This window comes from Papaver somniferum, chromosome 11, assembly GCF_003573695.1.
Source record: "Papaver somniferum cultivar HN1 chromosome 11, ASM357369v1, whole genome shotgun sequence".
NCBI lineage: Eukaryota > Viridiplantae > Streptophyta > Magnoliopsida > Ranunculales > Papaveraceae > Papaver > Papaver somniferum.
The window spans coordinates 11795995-11817769 of NC_039368.1; the positions used below are offsets into that span (position 1 = coordinate 11795995).

Genomic DNA, 21775 nt, shown 5'->3' on the forward strand with positions numbered 1-21775 from the left:
TGCAACAAGTAGTTTTCGAGATGAACTATAAGATAGTGGTGGATGCAATCAATAATAACATCTTCAACATTGAGTGGAGACTTCGTAATTTAATTCTATAAATTAACGTTCTTTTTAGAAGATTTAAGTCATAGCACTGTGTTTATGTGTCCAGAGAGAAAAATAAGGTAGCAGATACTTTATCCAAACTTGCTAGAGTGGAGCGTCTAAGTAGTATGGTTGTTAGAACCTCCGCAAGAGATATCTGCCAAAGTGCAGGAAGAAGCAGACTTTGTAACATCTCGTTTTTACTTAAATTCATCCTTTCAGTTTCAAAAAAAAAGATGTTGCACAGTTTGTGTAATGTTTATTTTGTTACGGAAAATCGAGTCTTCGGCAGTTATCTCTTGGCAATTCAAGATCATATATGTGTCAGTTACTAGCTAAAAGATAACTTTTTGTTACATTATAGCCAAGAAACATGTCATAATACTTACTCTTAGCTATAATGTAGTCGAAGCCGAATGAATTAGCTTCCCTTAGTAGTGTAAGTCCCTTGGTTGGTGTAGCCAAAAGAATTATCAAGCACTGTGGTAGTGTAAATCTCTTGGCTATAGTTATCTTCTAGCCAAAACAGCCACTATTATATATTGCTTGACTAGAATGTGAGAAATAGGTGAGGTTTGGCCAGTGAGTTTCCTGGACGTGGGAAGAATTCTACCAAAAAAATAGTTGAGGGAAATTCAATTTTTGTAAAGTAACTTTCTTGGTCCCCATTAATGACACGTTTGTATACCATTTTAGAAGTATCTTTTTCACTTCTAAAAAAAAAAAAAAAAAAAAAAAAAAAAAAAAAAAAAGTCAAAAGATAAATTGTGTGCACAATTCAGAAGAAAAAAGATTAATAGCGCTTTTGGATATAAATTATGTATCCAAATTAATTTCTGACTTTTTTTATTCCAGAAATCAACAAACAACTTCTTGGTGTACATCCAAACATCCTATAATCATTTGCGAAATGAAACTTAAATTTGTGTGATATGGATGATGGACCCGAAAATCTAATTACACTAAGCCAAGGATGTTATTCTCCACAAGGGGCGTGCAGAAAAATCGAAACCGCGGATTTCACCCGTATCCGTCCGCAAAATTGCGGGTGAAACCCAATTCGCAAGATTTATGGACCGGACACGGATGGGAATCTCAAATCCCCATGCAGTGCCGTTGGACAATGAAAACCGCGGTTTACCCGCACCGTAGAGGTTTCGGGGTCTATTCATTTGTTGTGTATGAGATTTCATTTTCCAAGTATGTCTACAGCAAATGAGAGCTGGTAGAGGAGACTCAAAGGGTTTGATTCAATGATTATTGGAGCTGTAGATGATCTGCAACAGATGGTGGTAGCTTGAAGTGAGTGTTTGTTTTAGCAGTTGATGGCCTTGAAGAGATGGAGCGCATGGCAGTAGAGCAATTGCAGCTGTTGGGGTTGAAGCTTTCGAGTTACAGGGGATAAGTGGCTGTGCGGGTATGGAGTGTTATGAATTGGTTTTGCTGGTGGACTGCAGGTGGCTCGAGGTGAGGTAGAAATAGCTAATGGATGATGTAGCTGAGACTGAACTGGTGACTTAGAGAAGTGTTAATGGCTGTTGTGTATTTGGGAGTGAAACTTGAAAGTGAATTGACGTACCCATCTATGATTCAAACACAGATTTCTTATTGGAACTTGAAACTGTAGGCCAGCTCAGATCATTTTCAGTGTGGACAGACGCATGTGTGTGTATTACATAGTGTGTTCCCAAATATGGCATATCCCTTAATCCTATAGCGGCACTACAGTCAAGACCTAAACTATTTTGTGTGTTAAATTTTTTTTTTTTCTTTTGACTAAATCCGCGGTTAATCAGTATTCGGCCCGTACAATCCGTTGATCCGCAGAGATCAAATCCACGAGTGATTGCGCCGGTCACGGTTCAATTTTCCAAATTCGCAATTTTGACGGTTTGGTTACGGGTGACCCCAAATCCGCAACCGACCGTCCGTTGCACACCCCTAAGGGATGGGTTCCTGGTGTCTTGGCTATAATATAGCCACAGCCAAGAAGAGAATTAAAAGACCATAGTGCTTGGTTTAAAGGTATGTCAAGACACCGTAGGAGCTGAAATTATTGTGTGGGTGCCGGAAGGATGTTTTTTCGGGTGCTGGATAAAAATGCTTTTCCATTTTTGTGAGTTGGGGTTTTGTGTTCTGTGTGTAGGTTGATTGGAATTAAAATGTTTATAAGAAAACCACCGCGTCCTAGAATGCTGCTAAACAATGTCTCATGCATGAGAAATGCCCAACTAATTCTTCGAAACATTAATGCCTCAGTCCATGACGGAGGTGCACTCGTATTAACAGGGGCAAATGGTGCAGGCAAATCCACTTTCTTAAGAATGTTAGCTTGTTTCTCAAGACCCTCAGCTGGAGAGATCCTATGGAACGGTCACGACATTACAAAGTCAGGAGTTTTTGAGCAATACAAACTCCAGCTCAACTGGTTATCTCTGAGGGACGCCGTCAAAGAGAAATTCACTGTTCTTGATAATGTTCAATGGTTTGAAGTCCTTGAAGGAAAGTCTGGTAAATCAAAGGAAGCTTTGGAGCTTATGGGATTAGGCAGGCTTATTAATGAGAAGGCAAGGATGCTTTCCATGGGTCAACGGAAAAGACTCCAGCTTGCTAGAGTAGTTGCACTTGATCGGCCGATTTGGTTACTTGATGAGCCGTCAGTGGCATTGGATACTGAAGGTGTGAAATTGCTTGAGTACATTATTGATGAGCATCGAAAGAAAGGGGGGATCGTGTTTGTGGCAACTCATTTGCCTATCCATATTGAGGATGCGATGATATTGAGGTTGCCAGAGAGGTTCCCGAGAAGGAAAACCATGGTGGATTTGCTTGATTGATTGTGGAAAGATGTAAGCAGAGGGTTATCTGGTGGTTTAGTTGCAGAGGGAGTGGGCTTTTATCCCTTGAGGTAATACCTAATCATATTTTATATCCCACTCCCTAATAAGAAATTTGATGTTTGAACTCTGTACATACTATTATGGAGTGAATTTCTAGATAATAATCCTTGAATTACAGAAAATAGTACATAATTTTGAACTTCTCCTTGCCGAAGATGCTTTATACTTGACAAATAATTCATGTATATGCAATGGGATCAGTCGCTGCTTCGTCATGTATAAAATTGTTAATGTCGTTTTCTGCATCATTTCTTTTGGGAAATGTCGTAGTTCTCAATCACATCTATGCAGGATTCGTGCCTTATTGGGTACTATAGTAAGAGATTGTATCCATGTGCAGAGCTGCCTTCTGCTTACTGTATAACTAGAAGTTTTACGACATTAGCAATTTACCGTAGACTAACTAAACCATCAGACGAATCCATATATATGAAGCATAAGCTCCAGTGCTCCATTATAAATTTGTGTTCAGTTTATAATGCTTTAGAGGCTAAATTATATTATGCAAAAGCTAGAAGCTCTACAAAAACATTTCTACGAGATAATTTGCTTTCCATGTGGTATAGAACTGGTTTGTTGTTTTTTCCCCTGCTAAATTTCCAGTCTTCTATAAGAAACGGCTATTAAATGCTGCTTAGACATGATAAGTGCTATTTCTGCATTAAGCGTCTATGTGCTAAGGGATCAAAACTATTTCGCTTTTTAATTGGTTGAAACTGATAATCATGGTGGAGGCAAGCCAAGCATCTATATGTAGTCAGATCTTTTGATTTATATGGCCTTCTTATCCTGGGCATATAGTGCCAAATGCATTTCTCCGTATTAACCAGTATGTTCTTCATTTGTTGGCTGGTTTAAAATCCTTATTGAAGATCTTAATATCTCGAGGTTTATATCGGAAAGTCTCCGGGGTCATGTTGGTTTAGTTTCTCAGGACACGATTTGTGTGTATATTTTCTTTTCTCTGCAGTTTCAATGGTTCTACAGATACATACATTTCATGTACTAACATTTACCTTATACAGTATATGGGCCTGGTATTCTGTATTTGCATTTCATTCTTCTTCTTGTCTACATATTGGTTAAGTTTGGTTATTCCTGGGTGGTTAATCATTGTCTAATGCCTGGAAAGTTCGTTGACATACCCTTTTCAGATACTTTTCTCTGGTACAGTTGCTGAGACCATTGGCTACCATGATTTGTTAGGGAAAAATCAATGTGAAGAAGGTTGAGCATGCAGCAGCAATTGCGAATGCAGATGAGTATATCAGAAACCTTTCAGCCGGATATTAAACCAGTATTGGACAGACGGGTTCAGTTTTGCTTGGTGGCTCGAAACAGAGGTGAAATGTCATACCTTAGACATATTCAGTTTAAGCTTGATAGCGCGGTCTGCTCATTCATATATCTGAACTCAACTCAAACCTTAGTTGCCTTCATATGTTACCAATAAGATGATCCTTAATTTAATATGCTTCTCTTTTAACTGTAAGGTAGCTTTAGCTATTGCAAGGGCCATCTATCAAGATTCCTGTGCATTGTTTTGGATGGAGTAATTTCTTCTCGATCTTGATAGTATATATGAGCTCTAAGTCAGAAGGGCCATTAAGAAGATCCCGAAACTACAACCTTTTTGGGGTTAAGAAGGGCAAAGGTGAAGCACTCAAAGGGAAGTGTTTTCGTTGCCGAATTCCTGACGAGAAGTCTTCAGGTAATTTAATAATTTATTTGTCGAGGCCAATGTTGCTACTATATACCAAATTCTTGGTGTACTGATTTTCGAGTCAGTAATCATGTGTGCAATTCTTTGTGCGGGGTTCTGGATAACCATACATCGATCTAATGATGGGGAGGTTTACCTAAACCTTGGTTTGGAAGGAAGAGTTGGCGCAAGAACTATAGGATTCCGTCCGACTTCTACCAAGTTTTAATGGTAATAGTGATACTAAAAGTTTGACAGAGTGACGAAGATTATTCCTTGTTGACCTGGGTTTAGGTACATTTCTCCTTGGTTTGGGGAAACCTTGCAAAGAATTGCATACACAATTAGTGGCTCCAGAATAAATACACAAAGAATTTGGTGTATTAATAGCAACATTTGCCTCAAAATTACTTGAAGATTTCTACTTTGCTAGGAAATCCTTGCGCTTCCCTTTCCAGTGTCCTGGTTTTTGGCAGTGGATACACTTTCCTTTGGGTACTTCACTTAGCCCTTCTGAAAACCAAAATAATGACGTCAGGTTGTGGTTTATGAACAATTCTAGGCTTTTTGATTTATTATCTCCTCGGCGTTAACTCAGGTACAGCCATATCAGCTCGATTCTTCCGGATTCAGAAGATCTCTATACTGTTACTTTGTTTCTTCTAGACACTAGTTCATGTTACTTAGTTTTACATGTTCGATTGTTCGTAAATATACTGGGTTGGAGTTGATCCAATTCGTCCAGTGGTACAAATTGGTTCCGTTTCAAAATTAGTTTGGCCCCTTTACGTGGTACGGCCCTCATGGAATTCTAAATTAGTTTTTATGTCTGTAAGGGTAGAATTGTTATCGAGCATAGGTAGAGATAGTATTGTATTATATGATCTTGGAAAATCTGTCTGAATTTCCGATTCCCAGAACTCGGCGGTATGGATACAAACTAGCAGGAAAGACCAAATTTGGAGTACAACAACTCCGTTCAAATGTTGGGATCCATTAAAACTCCATATCAAACAAAATTGATACAAAAACCACAAATTTTTAAAAATCAATACAATTAAAACCCCAAATAAAATTGGTTTCAACTTATTTTTGCCAATTTTTCTCTTGAAACCAAAGATTTTATTGATGAAACCTGTTTCTGGGTAGTGGTGGTGTTGGTTGGTGGTGGTGCTTTTTATGGTGATTGTAGTGCTAGTATTTGTTGGTGGATGTGATGTTGGTTGATAGTAGTGGTAGTTAGTGGTGGCAAAAACACCTTTGGGGTTTTTGCGTTACTTTTGTTATTTGGGGTTTCTGTGTTACCGTTGTTTTGATGAGTTTTTTTTGGATGGATAGTGACACCTTTGAGGTTATAACTCGCGGCCGTTATCTATATATCATCAGGGATTCGACGCTTTTCAAGTGTAAGGACTGTTTTTAGGAGTAAGGACTGTTTTTTAATTAGAAAAATGGAAAATCGTTACTAATTTCTGAGAAGAAGTAACAAATTCCTTACAAAGATTTTCAAATAAACCAAACTGATCCAATTGAAAATGATTTTTAGAATTGAAAATGCCAACTAACGTAGTATCGTTCTCTACAAACGTTTATACTGCTTTTGTTTTTCTAAAAAATCCTATTATAAATGGATTATCCCGAGTGACAAAGCAGCTGACTATGAGTAGCAAAACAATTTTCTTTACGAACAACACGCACACAAAAATTAGATTTAACTGAACGCACAACATAATAATTTAAGCTTGCTCAATGGCGATGCCAAGGTCCAACACAAAGCCAGTGCGATCATCGACCCGGAGCCGTGTTAGTAGAAGCTGCAGCACTGGCCCCATCCTCCGTCGCTTCTGCCCTAGCCGCAGGAAACATGCGGCCCCTGATAGCCAAAACGTCTGCAGATAATAAACGCAACATGATCAATTTCGTTATTAACATGCTGACAACAATGGAAAAATTCTTAGCTAGGGAAAAAAAGATGACAACAACTTACGTGGTAATAAAACAGATATGATGATGAACACGAAGACAAGGGCGGTAGACAAAACTCTGATGAAATTAGTTTTAGCCATGATTTCTCTCTTCAACTCAATCTTAAATGCACTCTATGATTCAAATATGATCTGTTTGCTAGCTAGCAGCTAGCTGCTTATTGTGATGATAATAAAGGGATTTGTTAACCACGTCGTGCACGATTCATTATTTTAAAGCATAGAAAATCAGTTTTGATTTTTATTTCTTTATCTATTTTTTTTTAATTTAAAATAATCTAGTTTCTAGAGAGTGGAGCTCATGAATGTTAGTAAATTAAAATGAAAGTAAAACAGAAAAAAAAAATCATACGAAAATTGATGTTTGGTTCCCTCAACTCTCATTTCTCTAAAGCTAGCTGGTGCATATTAAGAAGGGCATTTTCTGTTTGATTGAACAGGTGCATGGATAGAAGAAAACCTGAGAAAAGTTGATTGCAACTGCCAAAAATATAACATCTTACCTTATCCATCTAAATATGGATAGATGCGTCATTTCAACGAGAAAGAAACGAGTGAATATGGTGCTGATCTTGGGTCTTGAATCAAGTGAATCCAGGTTGGAGGTCATCAGCAACAGTAGCGTTTCTCTAGTCGTAAAAGCAGCAATGAATGGTCGCAGCAGCCAAGGACAAGGCAACATATCAGAATGCTGGACTGGAGAAGTGAAGTTATTAGCAGGGTGCCGAGAGGAAATTTGACCGGAGTAGTTGCACTTGGTCTTGATGAGCCGTCAGTGGCATTGGATACTGAAGGTGTGAAATTGCTCGAGTACATTGTGCCGAGAATCGAAAGGAAGGAGGGATCGTGGTCTTGTGGCAACTCATTTACCTATCCATACTGAGAATGCCATGATATTGAGGTTGCCAGAGAGGTTTACGAGAAGGAAAACCATGGTGGATTTGCTTGATTGGTTATGACAAGGTGTATGGAGAGGGTTACTTAAGGGTTTAGATTTTGTTGCAGAGGAAACGGGTTTTTATCTGTCATTGGCTAATTTTCTACCAAAGGTAATACCTGATCATATTTTATATCCCGCTTCTTCATAAGAATTTGCTGTTGTAAGTCTGTAGATGAAGTGCAGTCAAGTGGACAGCAAACAACTTGAAGATATTATTGCTTTATTAGTTTCTAGTTTTGATAGCTGGGTTTGCACACTTGAACGTCGTGAGGCTGATAATGTAGCTCATAAAATAGCTCAATATGCTTCATCTTAACTTATATAAGGAGGAATGGATTAATCCATCTTGGTGTCTTCAGGTTTATGGAAAGATTCATTTTATAAAATAGCTAAGAATTACAAAAAATTTGTTAGTGAATGTCGCCATTGCACGGTTAACAGATACTAACTCCCTTTACGGCATAGTGCCGTTTTTTAGAACGTCTTTTCTCCCTAGGCTGCTTCTTGATGATAGCTTTATCACGTCCTGCAGCAAAACCCTCTCCCTTATCTTCGTATTCAGTTTCAGTGGGCTGCTTAATATCTCCTCCAATTGTAGGTTTTTTTCCTGTTTCTGCAGAAGATGAAAGAGGTCTAGTACTTAACTTATTAAAACCATGAATAACAGCTCCTCGAGTTAAAGGAGAATCCACTAGAAGGGGTTTGACTAGGGTTACGGCTTTCATGGTGATTTTCTTGAAGGTGCTTTTAATGTGATCGCAGTCGTTTAAGTTTCTCAATTGATCGCAAAAGAGTAGTAGGGCACCCCAGAAAACAATTCTTTTAAGTATAGGAAATGTTAATAAGGTAGAAGGAGGCTATGAATCAGATGCCAAAATTGCTGCTATAGCAAAAAGGTTAGAAACCTTAGAAGTGGGCCAGACTAGTGGTAGAGTGGAGCCTTTTTGGGAAGGCCAAAATATTGAAGAGCAGGCCAATGCTCTTTATAATAACACTAGATTTGATAACCGTCAAAAGATTGACCCATATTCAGAAACCTATAATCCTGGTTGGAGAAACCATCCGAACCTTTCGTGGTCTAAGGGCCAAAGTAAAGTTCATGAGCTAGATGACACATGTGTTGAGGAGGTGAACATGATAGAAGCCTTAGTTCAGGAGTCATTACCAAACATCTTGTCTGAAGACTCATCAGAAAGTTGTTTATCCCATTTTGGTTTAGATTTTGACGACGATAGCACTATTGAACAGGTGAATGCTCTATTAGATTCTACCCCTGTGTTAGACACTGATAGATGGAAAGCTAGGTTCGAACCGTTACCAGTTTCTGAGACTACCCTAATTCCTTCTTTAGAAGAGCCCCCAAAGTTGGACCTTAAACCGCTACCCGATACTTTAAAGTATGTGTTTTTAGGCCCATCTGAGACTTTACCAAGAATATATTTATGACGCTGTATGACTGTTACGATTCACGTTTCTGTAGACACAGCAGGAAATATCACGTAATTTGGAGTGATGTCCATGGTTGGATCGTTATGAAATTTTTACAGTATCTCTATGATGATAACATGTACCACATATAAGAATTCCAAAATAATACAACCGTTAAAATTATAGGAAACTTAGGTTTTTTGACGCTGTTATAATTAGGGTTTTTTTAACGAAGACAATTATACTAAAATCATAATTTGGAGATTGCATCATATTCCGATTTGATTGAAATTTTAACAGAGTAAATAAAGACTAATTAGGTTAAATATAATACAATTTCATGAAAATCTAATGGTGAAATATCTATGTTTGATAATCATGCTTTCGTGGAACCCTAATATATACTATGAAACGAATATTCTTTGTTCCAAAAAAAATACCTGGTAATGCATCCATGCAAAATAAAAATCAATGTGTATGTCGAAGAGTGAAGCGTGGCTTCATGGTTGATGTTTGAAGCGAATGTTTTCTTATAAATAAATTATTCGTAACTAGTAATTATAAATTTATTAGGAAGATAATATCTATATAAATTTTATATAAGTCTAATTTTTATTAAAAACAAAGCGTGTGTACACCATTTCAACCTACTCTAGACAAGTGGGAGGTGGGGTGTTCTATTCCCCTTTAAAACATTCAAATTTTTCTTTTAAAATCTTTGAAAATTATGCGAAAATTTTAAAGCTTCAGCCTTCATGAAAGATGTGATTCACATGACCGCTTCGGAGCAAAATGCTGAAATTTGAAGCGAAACGTGAAGCGTACATTTGAAGTGAAGTGTACGCTTCATGAAAGATGCGCTTCACATGACCGCTTCGGAGCGAAATGCTAAAATTTGAAGCGAAGCGTACGCTTTTAAAAACCATGTAATGCTTTGAAGGAGTTTGTCGAAACATTCATTTTCCCCCAAACTTGAATGTTCAGTGGGATGTAATCCACTTGTTAGACTATAATGAGTCAATAACTTTGACAATTCGATACGTTGTAAATAAAAGCACACCTCACGTTTTGTGGAAAGAAACTCACAAAACTTTCCATGAGTCAGAGATGTAATTCGGGCTCTAATAGTAATGATACAAAGTAAATGTATTTACCTATAATGGGACAAAGATGTAATTCTGACTCATACCAAAGAGAGTTGCAAATATTGGTATAATCATTTTACTGAGAATGATACAAGCGTTGTAATGCAAGTATCAAGTATTAGTAGTCAACTACAAGAGATATAGGGAGTTTAAAGGAAAACGAACAAACTATATTCTTGGAGAAGGTCATGACCTAGACATCAACATTAATGGCAACAAGAAATTTTCAATCGAATTCGTATGGTTAGATCTTATATTTTGATCCTAAACTGTTGTCTAGATGATAGTTTGACATATATTTCATTAGCTAAAATAAAGAAATTGTTTTTGCGAAGAATTAAACTCATTGTCTGCACTTATGGAATGAAAAGTATATCATCTTCATGAGAGAAAACACTCTAAAGTAAATGAGATAGATTTTCTTTTGTTACGTAATAAGGTCACACCACTTATTACACGAAACTCTTAAGGAATCTAAATTAGTTGAACTATTTCCTTATAATGTGACTACAAGGATTGGATCATCGCGGGCAACATTGCTCAAAGTTTGTTTTCAAGATAGAACAAAGACGTCACAAACTCTCTACATGTACCGAGAGATAATCACACATTGTTAAATTCCAAAGAAACATATGCAAGTGAATATCATGTGGAAACTCACAATGATGAGACTGTAATTGATTGCATGTTTTATAGCCTCTAATGTATTTGGAAGGAAACATACTTTAGAGAAATTAATGAGTCAATCTAGTGAGATGTAAATCATTATAGTGTTTGGGTTATTGAACCCATATTGACTCCGATGATGAATTGTTGGGAATGAATCATACATACTTTGACATAACCATAAAGGCACTTTGGTTGTGACATGATGTTTTGTTTTGAAATGACTCAGACACATATCACTGTGTTTGAGTGGACGAGACGACGAGAAAAAAAATGACAGAATGCGAAGTAGCAACATATCTCTCAATAAGTGTTTTCTAAAGTACTAGATGCACAACCCCATTCCCTATCCCATTATGCTAGCATATCACTCATTTTACAAAGTCTTCAGTAAAACAGGATCGGGACCATCCTAAGATGCAAATGGTAAACACTCCATATTACAAAGATAACAAGGTGAAATTTAGAAAAATATTCATGCAGAATGCGGACCATTAAAGTGACTTATGGCTCTGGTGAATGTTTTGACATTTTGGACTAATTATAGTTCCCAAGAAATTTGCGTTTGAAAACTACTAGCACATATTTTACATATAAGGGATCACCACCCCTTGTAAATGCTAGCGAGTGTACATCAAAAGGACTTGATGGTTATTGCATGTTTAATAGGATCAATGCAGAGTATCCTATACCTCAAGATCTCGCAAAGGTTATCTTGAAAATCCGTAGCCATAACAATGAGAAAACAAGAGTTATCAATCATTGTTATATAGTGTCATAGTATTATTACACAGCATCAAAGTTCAATTGTATCACAACTTCGACAACTATACTTTGGTGATATGTATCACTCCACCTTAGTCAATACTCCATCTCACATGGAAATCACTCCCCCTTACATAATGATCCAAAAACCGTATGTATTTGTAGTGTGAACTATACATTAATTCTCCCCCTTTTGTCAATAAAATTGGGAAAAGGTACGAAAACCAGTGGGATCCTAATGAAATTTCCATAGAGACATTTCATGACCAAAAGAAAGCATATATCAACTTTTAGATGCAATCATATAGCCGAAGCTAAATGCTTTCATCAAGGAGTTTATAAAGATAAAAGATAACCTCTATAATATTCCACATCCGCACTCCCCACAAAGATTTGGCAATTAAGCGCAAGTTCAATTAAGAAATCTCCCCCATAAAATGTCATTCCCGAAAGAACAACAACAACGACCTTACTTTCACAAGAAAAGAAGGATTTCTTTGGACTTAACAAATCACATACGAATGTGAGTTTGAATCAAAAAATACTCAATTAAATTAACCACAAGAGAACCCATGATTAATTCAATCGGAAATGCTCAACATAAGAGAACTTACGGAGCCGCACAATATATACATAAAATATGGATCAGGGAAGATCAATACTGCGCAATAGACAAGGATTCATTATATTTTCCATCACTATTTGCACAATGACATAAAATAGACATAATCCTTTTAGACATAAGTTCATCCTATCTTCCATCAATATTTGCATAATGACATATAATAGGCTTAACACTTTTGTAATGTCAAAAGTTCATTCATTCTTTTATCAATACATGCATGTCGACATACGAAAGACTTAACTTTTGATAAGGTATGGGACAATCATAGTTCACGGACGCAAACACACATATCCAATAATAACTTTGCAATATATATATAAAACCATAAAGATTAATACTGCAAAAATCATCTTCCAAACAACTTTTAGAATTTAAACAAATAAACCTAAAAAACAATGAAGATGCAAACATTGGACATAGCTATGTGTAATCACAATAATGGTTATTCCAAACACTAGTTATTCTTCCTAAAAAACGCAAGAATAAAATTCTCATAAGAAGATTTACTAGACGTTAAGACCTTTGAAGAATTCGTTATCGTCCCCGAACTCCTTGTCGTCAACAGCCATTGGGACATAAGGTTCATGAAAATAGGAGTTAATATCAATAAACCTTCTTGACTGATGTCGAACCAGGGCCTTCTGAATCTCATGAGTCTTAAGAACAAAAGCCTTTATTTGTTGAATCTCCTTTTTTGTCTCCTTCAACACTTCAACAATATCAGAAAACTTCTGAGAATTTGAAGGAACAACTCTTGGCTTCCTCACATTCCTTTTTTTCCTTTTCAAAGTTGGAGGCAACGGAGATTTTTCTTTTTCCTTCATGATTGATGGCTTAACAATCATATTAACATCTTTTACATTAGAAGACATGATTCTTGGAGTATCCATAAGCGTATGGGTTTGTGAGAGGAAGTCACAATTCAACTCAACAAGTAGTCTTAAGATAAAAGAAGTTTCAGGGAAGAAAAAAGGAATGTAGGGTTACGCAACCTTTAATAGGTTCGTGCACGCACAATTCTGAACCCTAGAGAGAATAGAATTGTCGAGAATAACCCTCTTTTATTGATAGACAGGGAATTCCAAAAACAAAACTAAGAAAAGATGAAAGCAAACTTTTCCTAAAGCCTGAGAGGTGCACAACCTTGTCTCTTTTGATCAGGAACATGAGACAAGATCTATAAATAAACACAATCAGATTGCGTTGCGGTGAACAACAATCTGTCCACCATATTCCTCTTGTGAGGAATCCATAGACCTATGTCTATCAAAACGATTGGATCATACTTTCTTCTCTAATGGTCTTGTTTTATCCTTGGAAACTAACTTCTTAGACGAAGATAAAATCTTACATACCTTGGCGGTCTTTTGAACAAGTTTGAGCTTGTTTGCTAATCGATTTCTCTTTGTTGAAGTTTGTTGACATGTCTCAATTTGTTTGTACTTGTAACACTTTGATAGTTCATGACCTTTGAGTGAACAATACGAGCACGTCAACCTTGAATATAACTCAGGCATCTGAGATGTGCAAGCTGCTAGACACATAGTTGAACCTGAAACATTATTCACAGAGTTTCCAATAGAAAGGTCAGTTTCATCTTCCAGATTGGTTGAGTTTTCTTCTGAAAGAATATCAAGATTGATGTATATATTGCTACAATTATCAAAATCAATATTTTCACAAAGAAGTAAAACACTTGATTTTTCGTCTTCATTAGAATCATAGTTGTCAAACATTTGTGCCCAGTGTATTTCTTTCGATTTGGATACTCATTAGTAAAATGACTAAATCCTTTACACTTAAAGCATTGAGGCATATCCTCGTCATCAGTTTCATTATTATCCCTATTTTTAGGAGGAACAAGATTATGTGGTTTATCTGATGACTTGGATTTATCTCTGGAGAACCGTTTACTTATCTTTAAAAGAAGATCCCTAAACTGTTTTCTGATCAACGAGACTGACTTGTCAAGATCTTCATCTGATGAATCAGCCTCAAAAAGATCATCTTCAGAGATGTAAACACTTTTACTTTTGTCAAGTAATTTAGTGTTCTTTAGTGCTTTGAAAGGAACATCCTTACTGGACTTGGGCATACGCTCATGATCAAAGATCTTTAGCTTCCCAACCAGAGTATTTATGAATAGCGTTGCAAGATTATTTCCTTCAATGATGGCAAGCTTCTTAGAATCCTATCTAGATGGCAGCGATCTGAGAATTTTCATCACAATGTCCTTTTCAGGAATTTAGGTTTTGAAGGTTTTTCCAATCAGAATTTAGGTTTTGAAGCCTAGCTTCTTTCTCACTGGTATTTCCTTCAAATACAGTTTCTAAGATATCCCAGGCTTCTTTAGACTTAGTGCACGTAGTCACATGGTGCTGAAGATCTGGGGTAATGGCATGTATGATAGCATTTAAGCCGTCAGAATTTTGCTTTGCAGCAAGGATTATTTCTGGACTATATCTACCAATATCCTTAGGTATAGATATATCGCCTTCTGTATTAACCGGAGGATCATAGCCATTAACAACACATACCCATATTTGAAAATCACGAGCTTGAAGAAAAGCACGTATAACAATTTTCCACCATAGGTAGTTTGAGTCATCGAAGACTGGTGGTATATTTATGGAGATAGAATCTTGTCCATAGAGTCAGATCGCTACAAACACAGACTTGTAAGGTCTTTAAACGTTTTTGCCTGCTCTGATACCAATTGAAAAGGAGGGGGTCTAACAACCACACCCAATACTTCGCTTAGCAATCTGTATGGACTAACTCCAATATACTTTTAAGAGAATCAACTAGACAGTCAGACTCAATCTTAATAAAAGTATATCAAAGAGTTATATCTCACTTTCTCGATTCAATACTTACTCAAGCAAATAGAAATCTGCGAGTCTAATTGAATACAAGAGAAATCACTTGAACGGTACAAAGACCAATGCTCAAGGATCAATCAATTTCAATCAACAACCAAAGGTTGTATTTCCCAATTGATTGATTCAATGCACAACCTGTGATATTTGAATTATATGAACAAATATAATGCGGAAAAGAAATAACACTGACACCAGAAATTTTGTTAACGAGGAAACCGCAAATGCAGAAAAACCCCGGGACCTAGTCCAGATTGAACACACACTGTATTAAGTCGCTACATACACTAGCCTACTACAAACTAACTTCGGTCTAGTTTGTAGTTGAACCCCAATCAATCTCACACTGATCCAACGTACAGTTACGCTCCGTACGTCTCTGATCCCAGCAGGATACTACGCACCTGATTCCCTTAGCTGATCTGACCCACAACTAAGAGTTTCTACGATCCAAAGTCGAAGACTTAAATAAACAAATCTGTATCACAAAGAAAAGTCTACGATAATAGATAAATCTGTCTCCCACGGAAATACCTACGAGTTTTTGTTCCGTCTTTTGATAAATCAAGGTGAACAAGAACCAATTGATAAACCAGACTTATATTCCCGAAGAATAACTCAGTATTATCAATCACCTCACAATAATCTTAATCGAATAGCGAAAGAAGATATTACGGAATCACAAATGATGAGACGAAGATGTTTGTGACTTCTTTTATATCTTTCCTATCGGAGAAATCAATCTCAAGCCAATCTTACGATTATACTTAGTACAATAGAAACAGCAAGATCTGATCAGACAACTACAAGAAAGTAGTATCGGTCTGGCTTCACAATCCCAATAAAGTCTTCAAGTCGTTAACCTATAGGGTCTAGATAGAAACCTAAGGTTAAAGGAGAATCGACTCTAGCTAATACAACTAATATCACACAAGAGGTGTGGGGATTAGGTTTCCTAGTTGCTAGAGTTCTCCCTTATATAATCTTTCAAATCAGGGTTTGCAATCAATGTTAGCTTAGTAACAAAGCATTCAATATTCACCGTTAGATGAAAACCTGATTAGATTCAAGTTAATATCTTTCAACCGTTAGATCAAAACTTATCTTGTTACACACAAATCAAATGCACGTTTATTTAGGTTTGTGTAACCGTACCCAAACATGTACATCTAGTTGGTTCAACAGTAGTTAACCAAATGGTTAGCCATCTGAGCTCTTTCATATCAACCATATTCTTCTTTACCATAACTAGTTCAAATGACACAAATGAACTAGTTAGAGAGTTGTTCAATTCCTGAGATCTTGTAGAAGTATACAAGACACAATCGAAGCAAAAGAAATTTGATTCACTCGAATCGATTCATCAGTTTAAGTTTAAGTTTACAAATAATAGTTTTTAGAAAATAACCAACTTAAGTACGCGGACTTGGTACGCGAACTTAAGTACCCGGAATAAATTTGTTTTCAGTTCACAAACTCCAGCAGAAATTCTCGGGATGAGAACCTCCGAAAGTACGCGGACTCTAGTTCCGGTTTTCCTGAGCAGCAAAGTACGCATACTTTGGTTCAAGGAATAAGGACTTATACACGTATGAGTTACCACACAATGTTTATATCCAACCATGGTTATGTAATCTAAACTCTCATTTCAATCAATTGAAACATTATTAGAGGACGCTATATAGTTGTTGTTCATACACTATTTTTCGTCAAAGCATTTTTCAAGTAATTGAAACTTAATATGACTTTCGTCACTAGTAAAGATGAACTTGGACAAAGCGAAAGCTTACCAACACATATTTCGAGAAATAGATAAGCGAGATAAACTCGGCTCGAAATAACAAATGTGTATAATCAAAGTCTATATAGCAAAACGACTTTTGTCTCAAGATAGGAGATAAAGTAGATAGACTTTTGAGTGATAGATAAGTTCAAGTATCCACATACCTTTTAGTCGATGAAGTTCCACCAGTTCCTTGAGTAGTTCTTCGTCTTTGTATGATGATCGCCATGGAGTCTTGAGCTCCTCTACACTTTTTATCCTAGTCCGAGATTTAGCTATAATTAGACTAGAAATCAAGACTTATAGTTTTGATCACTAACATTGAAAAACATGCTTGAGATAGTAATGCATGCGAGTTCGACTGAGCAGTGCTCTAACAGCTTCGGCTTTATGATGGCATCTAAATAAGTTGATATGGTATTCTCTTTTGGTCATGAAGTATCTCTGTGAAAATCTCATGAGGATCCCACTAGTTTTCATACCTTTGCCAATTTATATTGACAAAAAGGGGGAGAATTAATGCGTAGTGTGATACTACAAATACATATGGTTTACGGATCATTATGTAAGGGGGAGTGGTTTTTATTTCGAGATGAAGTATTGACTAAGAGGGAGTGATATACAATTAAACTTTTATGTTTTGTAATAATACTATGACATTGTATAACAATGATTGAGAGCATTTGTTTCCTCATTTTTATCGCTATGGATCTTCAACAACTATGATGTTGAACTTACAACCTTTAGGATCATGGAGTACTTGGAAGTGACGAAGATTTCGAGTCGCGTTGAACATACCAAGGAGATCAAGCATTTTGATGAGAAGCTAGAATTTTTATTTATTTTGTAATCCGTATGTATTGATAGTTTTGTCACTAAAATTGACAAAGGGGCAGATTGTTAGAGCATTGCTCGGTCGAACTCGCATGCGTTTTTATCTCAAGCATGTTTATCAATGTTAATGATCAAAATTATAAGTCTTGATTTCTAGCCTATTCATAGATGTCTCGGGCTAGGACATAGTTTGTGTAGTTGAGATTAGACTTCACGGAGCTTATCACTTGAAGACGAATAACTACTAAGGAGAGCTTGTGGAACTTCATCGACAAAAGGTATGTGGATACTTAAACTCATCTATCACTTGGAAAGTTTATATTTACTATGTCTTCTATATTGAGACGTAAGTCGTGTTACGATATAGTTTTTCTATACATATTTGAGATTTCGAGCTGAGTATATCTCGCTTACATATTTCTCGAAATATGTGTTGGTAAGTTTTCGCTTCGACCAAGTTCATCTTATATCATGAGAAAATTACCGAGTAACATCTTACATGGTTTGTGTGATACAATCATTTGGTGTAAGACTTTGAATGTTTGGATAATGATAATTTCAATATCTTGAAAATTGCTTTGATGCTAATAGTGTGTGAAAACGGCTAATGTCATTACAAAAGAATATTTCAATGATTGAAATAAAGAGTTTAGAATCTTGTAACCATCTTTGGATATAAGCATATTGTGTTCGCACATTAGTGTATAAGTCCAAAATCGGGATCCTAAAGTATGTATACAAAAAGGTGTTAGGAGACTGGGTAAGTATGCGTACCCGTACGCATACTGGCGGAAGTTCACGTCCGTGAATTTCTGCTGAGTATGAAAACCAAAACCAAACTCATATTATTACCTAAAGTACACGTACCCATACGCATACTGGTGGAAAGTTCACGTCCGTGAATTGCTGCTGAGTTTTGAAAACTAAAACAAACTCAAATCCGGTTACTTAAGTACGCATATACCCGTACGCATACTTAAGTGGTTACTTTCTAAAATCGATTGTACATGAACCTAAAACATTAATCAATAAGGAATGCAATCTTTGCAAACCGTTGCTATAATGTTCATGTATCGATTCGAATGAATCAAACCGATTTTACTTCAGTTGTGTTCTTGTATAAATCCATGAGAATATATCAATTGAAAAACTCTTTAACTAGTTTCATTTGATTCATTTGAACTAGTTATGGTTAAAATGAATAATGTTGATATGAGAGTAATCATATGGCTAACCTCGGTTAACTATTTATGAACCAACATGGTGTAACGTTTGGGTACGGTTACATAAACCTAAATGAGGGTACATTTCATTTGTATGTAATAAGGTAAGTTCGATCTAACGGTTGAAAGATAATAGCATGGTTGAATCAGGTTTTTCATCTAACGATGAATATTGAATGCTTTGTTACCAAGGTAACTTGGATTGCAAACCCTAATTTGAAAACTATATAAAGGAGAACTCTAGAAACTAGGAAACCTAATCCCCACACCTCCTGTGTGTTACTAGTTGCATAACTAGAGTCGGTTCTCCTTTAACCTTAGGTTTCTTCTCGAGACCCTGTAGGTGAATGACTTGAAGACTTCATTGGGATTGTGAAGCCAAACCCAACTATTCTCTTTGTAGTTGTGTGATCTGATCTTGTTGTTTCTATCGTGATTGAGTGCAATTGTAAAATTGTCTTGAGATTTATATCTCCAATAGGCAAGATAGAAAAGTAATCACAAACACCTTCGTCTCATAGTTTGTGATTCCGCAATAACTTGTTTCGCTAGTCGATTAAGTTTATTGTGAGGTGACTATAATGCTAGGCTGTTCTTCGAGAATATAATTCTGGTTTATCAATTGGTTCATGTTTACCTTGATTTATCAAAAGACGGAACAAAAACTCTTGGGTATTTCTGTGGGAGACAGATTTACTCAATTCTATAGACTTTTCTGTGTTAGACAGATTTGTTTATCAAGTCTTCGAATTTGGTTCGTAGCAACTCTTAGTTGTGGGTGAGGTCAGCTAAAGGAATCAAGTGCGTAGTATCCTGTTGGGATCAGAGACGTATGGAGCGCAACTGTACCTTGAATCAGGGTGATATTGATTAGGGTTCAACTACAGTCGAGTACGAAGTTAATTTGTAGTAGTCTAGTGTCTGTAGCGGCTTAATACAGTGTGGTGTTCAAACTGGACTAGGTCCCGGGGTTTTTCTGCATTTGCGGTTTCCTCGTTAACAAAATTCTGGTGTCTGTGTTATTTATTTTTCGCATTATATTTTGTTATATAATTGAAATGTCACAGGTTATGCATTAAGATCAATCAATTATAATATCCAACCTTTGGTTGTTGATTTACATTGATTGACACTTGAACATTGGTCTTTGGTACCATTCAAGTAATTCCTTTTATATTCAATCGGGCTCGCAGATTTCTATTTGATGATTGCGGATTGAATTAAGAGTTAGAGATATTAAACTCTTTGATATACTTTATTCTAGATTGAGTCTGAGTGTCTAGTTGATTCTCTAGAAAGTGTATTGGAGTAAGTCCTCTCATATTTCCAAACGAATTATTGGGTGTGGTTGTTAGACCTCCATATATTCATGTTGATTAATATAGTCAATTTATTTGATTCCTCTCATAAAATTGTGTATTCGGTTTATTCATATTTTTTTTGTGAAATTCGTGAATGTAATGCAGTTTTTTATGGACGAGGAATGTTACCTCAATTTTATAAGAGCTCACTAAATTTCGGTGGATTCCTTTCTAATTTTAGAAAACCTAGAAAACTTTTCATCTCCAACTCTGGTGTTGATAATAATCTCATCCAAGACGATGACTTCCATAGTAAACAGATGTAGCTCCAATGAGAACACCTACAACCTTTTCCGTAACCTGACTAGCTATCTCTTTCATAACAGCTTCAAGAAACTTTTTTATGAGCCCAGGGGAAAATGTTTTCATCAACATATTGCAAATAAACCTTGCTTTGAAGAAACACAACAAAAAGTTATAGACCTGCATTTTATTTTATGATTAAAGTAGATGTGCATTTTGTTTGAAATGGCTTGCGATGAGCTTTGCAGACATTTCTTTTACATTAAAACATTGTTTCAATGGTTTGGATGATTCTCAACACCAGAGTTGGAGATGAATAACTAGGTGAACTCTTATAAAACTGAGGTAACATTCCATGTCAAGAGAAACTTGCATTAGATTCACGTATTTTACGGGGTGTGTGTGTGGGGTGGGGTGGGGGGGTGGATAAATTAAATACAAAATTTTATGATAGCAAGCAAATAAATTGACTTTATTAATCAACAAGAAGAGAAAATAAACTTGTTACTGAATATGAAAACTCTTATAACATACGCGAAACTATCGGGTTATGGATCCATGATCTGAGTACGAATCCAGTAAAAATTCCTCAGTACAAACAGTTTCCCTAATTTATGTAAAACGTTCAAATCTACGTCCTACAACAAACTCCCTTATCTTTGTATTCAGTTTTTGTAGGCTACATAATATCTACATCGGTTGTAGGATTTTTTTCGGTTTCTGCAGAAGATGATGAAAACAACCTAATACTTAGATTTTTAAATCCATGAATAATATCTCATCTAATTAAAGAATAATCCACTAGAAGGGGTTTGACTAGGGTTACGGCTTTCATGGTGATTTTGTTTAAGGTGCTTTTGATTTAATCGCGGTAGTTTAATTGGGTTTCTCAATTGATCAGGGAGAATGAAACCCTATTTAAAAATTGGATTTTCTATTTATATATAATATCGCAAAATAATTCGCTAGTAAGAAGGTGTTTGGATACGCCTTGAAAAGTTATTTTCCTACTTATATAGGTCGAAAAGTCGGAACTCAATTTGACGATATGGAATCACTAATCATGTATGCTTCTGCGGGGTGCTGGATAACCATACATTTAACAATGGGGAGGTTCACCTAAACCTTGGTTTGGAAGGAAATGCTGCTGAGCTATAGGGGTCCGTCCGACTTCGTTCAATTTTTAATGTTAGTAGTGATACTAAAATT

The 21775-nt window shown here is 36.2% G+C and overlaps 1 protein-coding gene across 1 annotated transcript; it reads left to right on the forward strand.

Moving 5' to 3' along the window:
* The first annotated feature begins 2249 nt into the window (after positions 1-2249).
* Positions 2250-2924, forward strand: LOC113321646 (ABC transporter I family member 1-like). The gene has a single exon (XM_026569554.1). It carries the CDS (start codon positions 2250-2252, stop codon positions 2922-2924), a length of 675 nt encoding a protein of 224 aa, XP_026425339.1.
* Positions 2925-21775: the final 18851 nt, after the last annotated feature.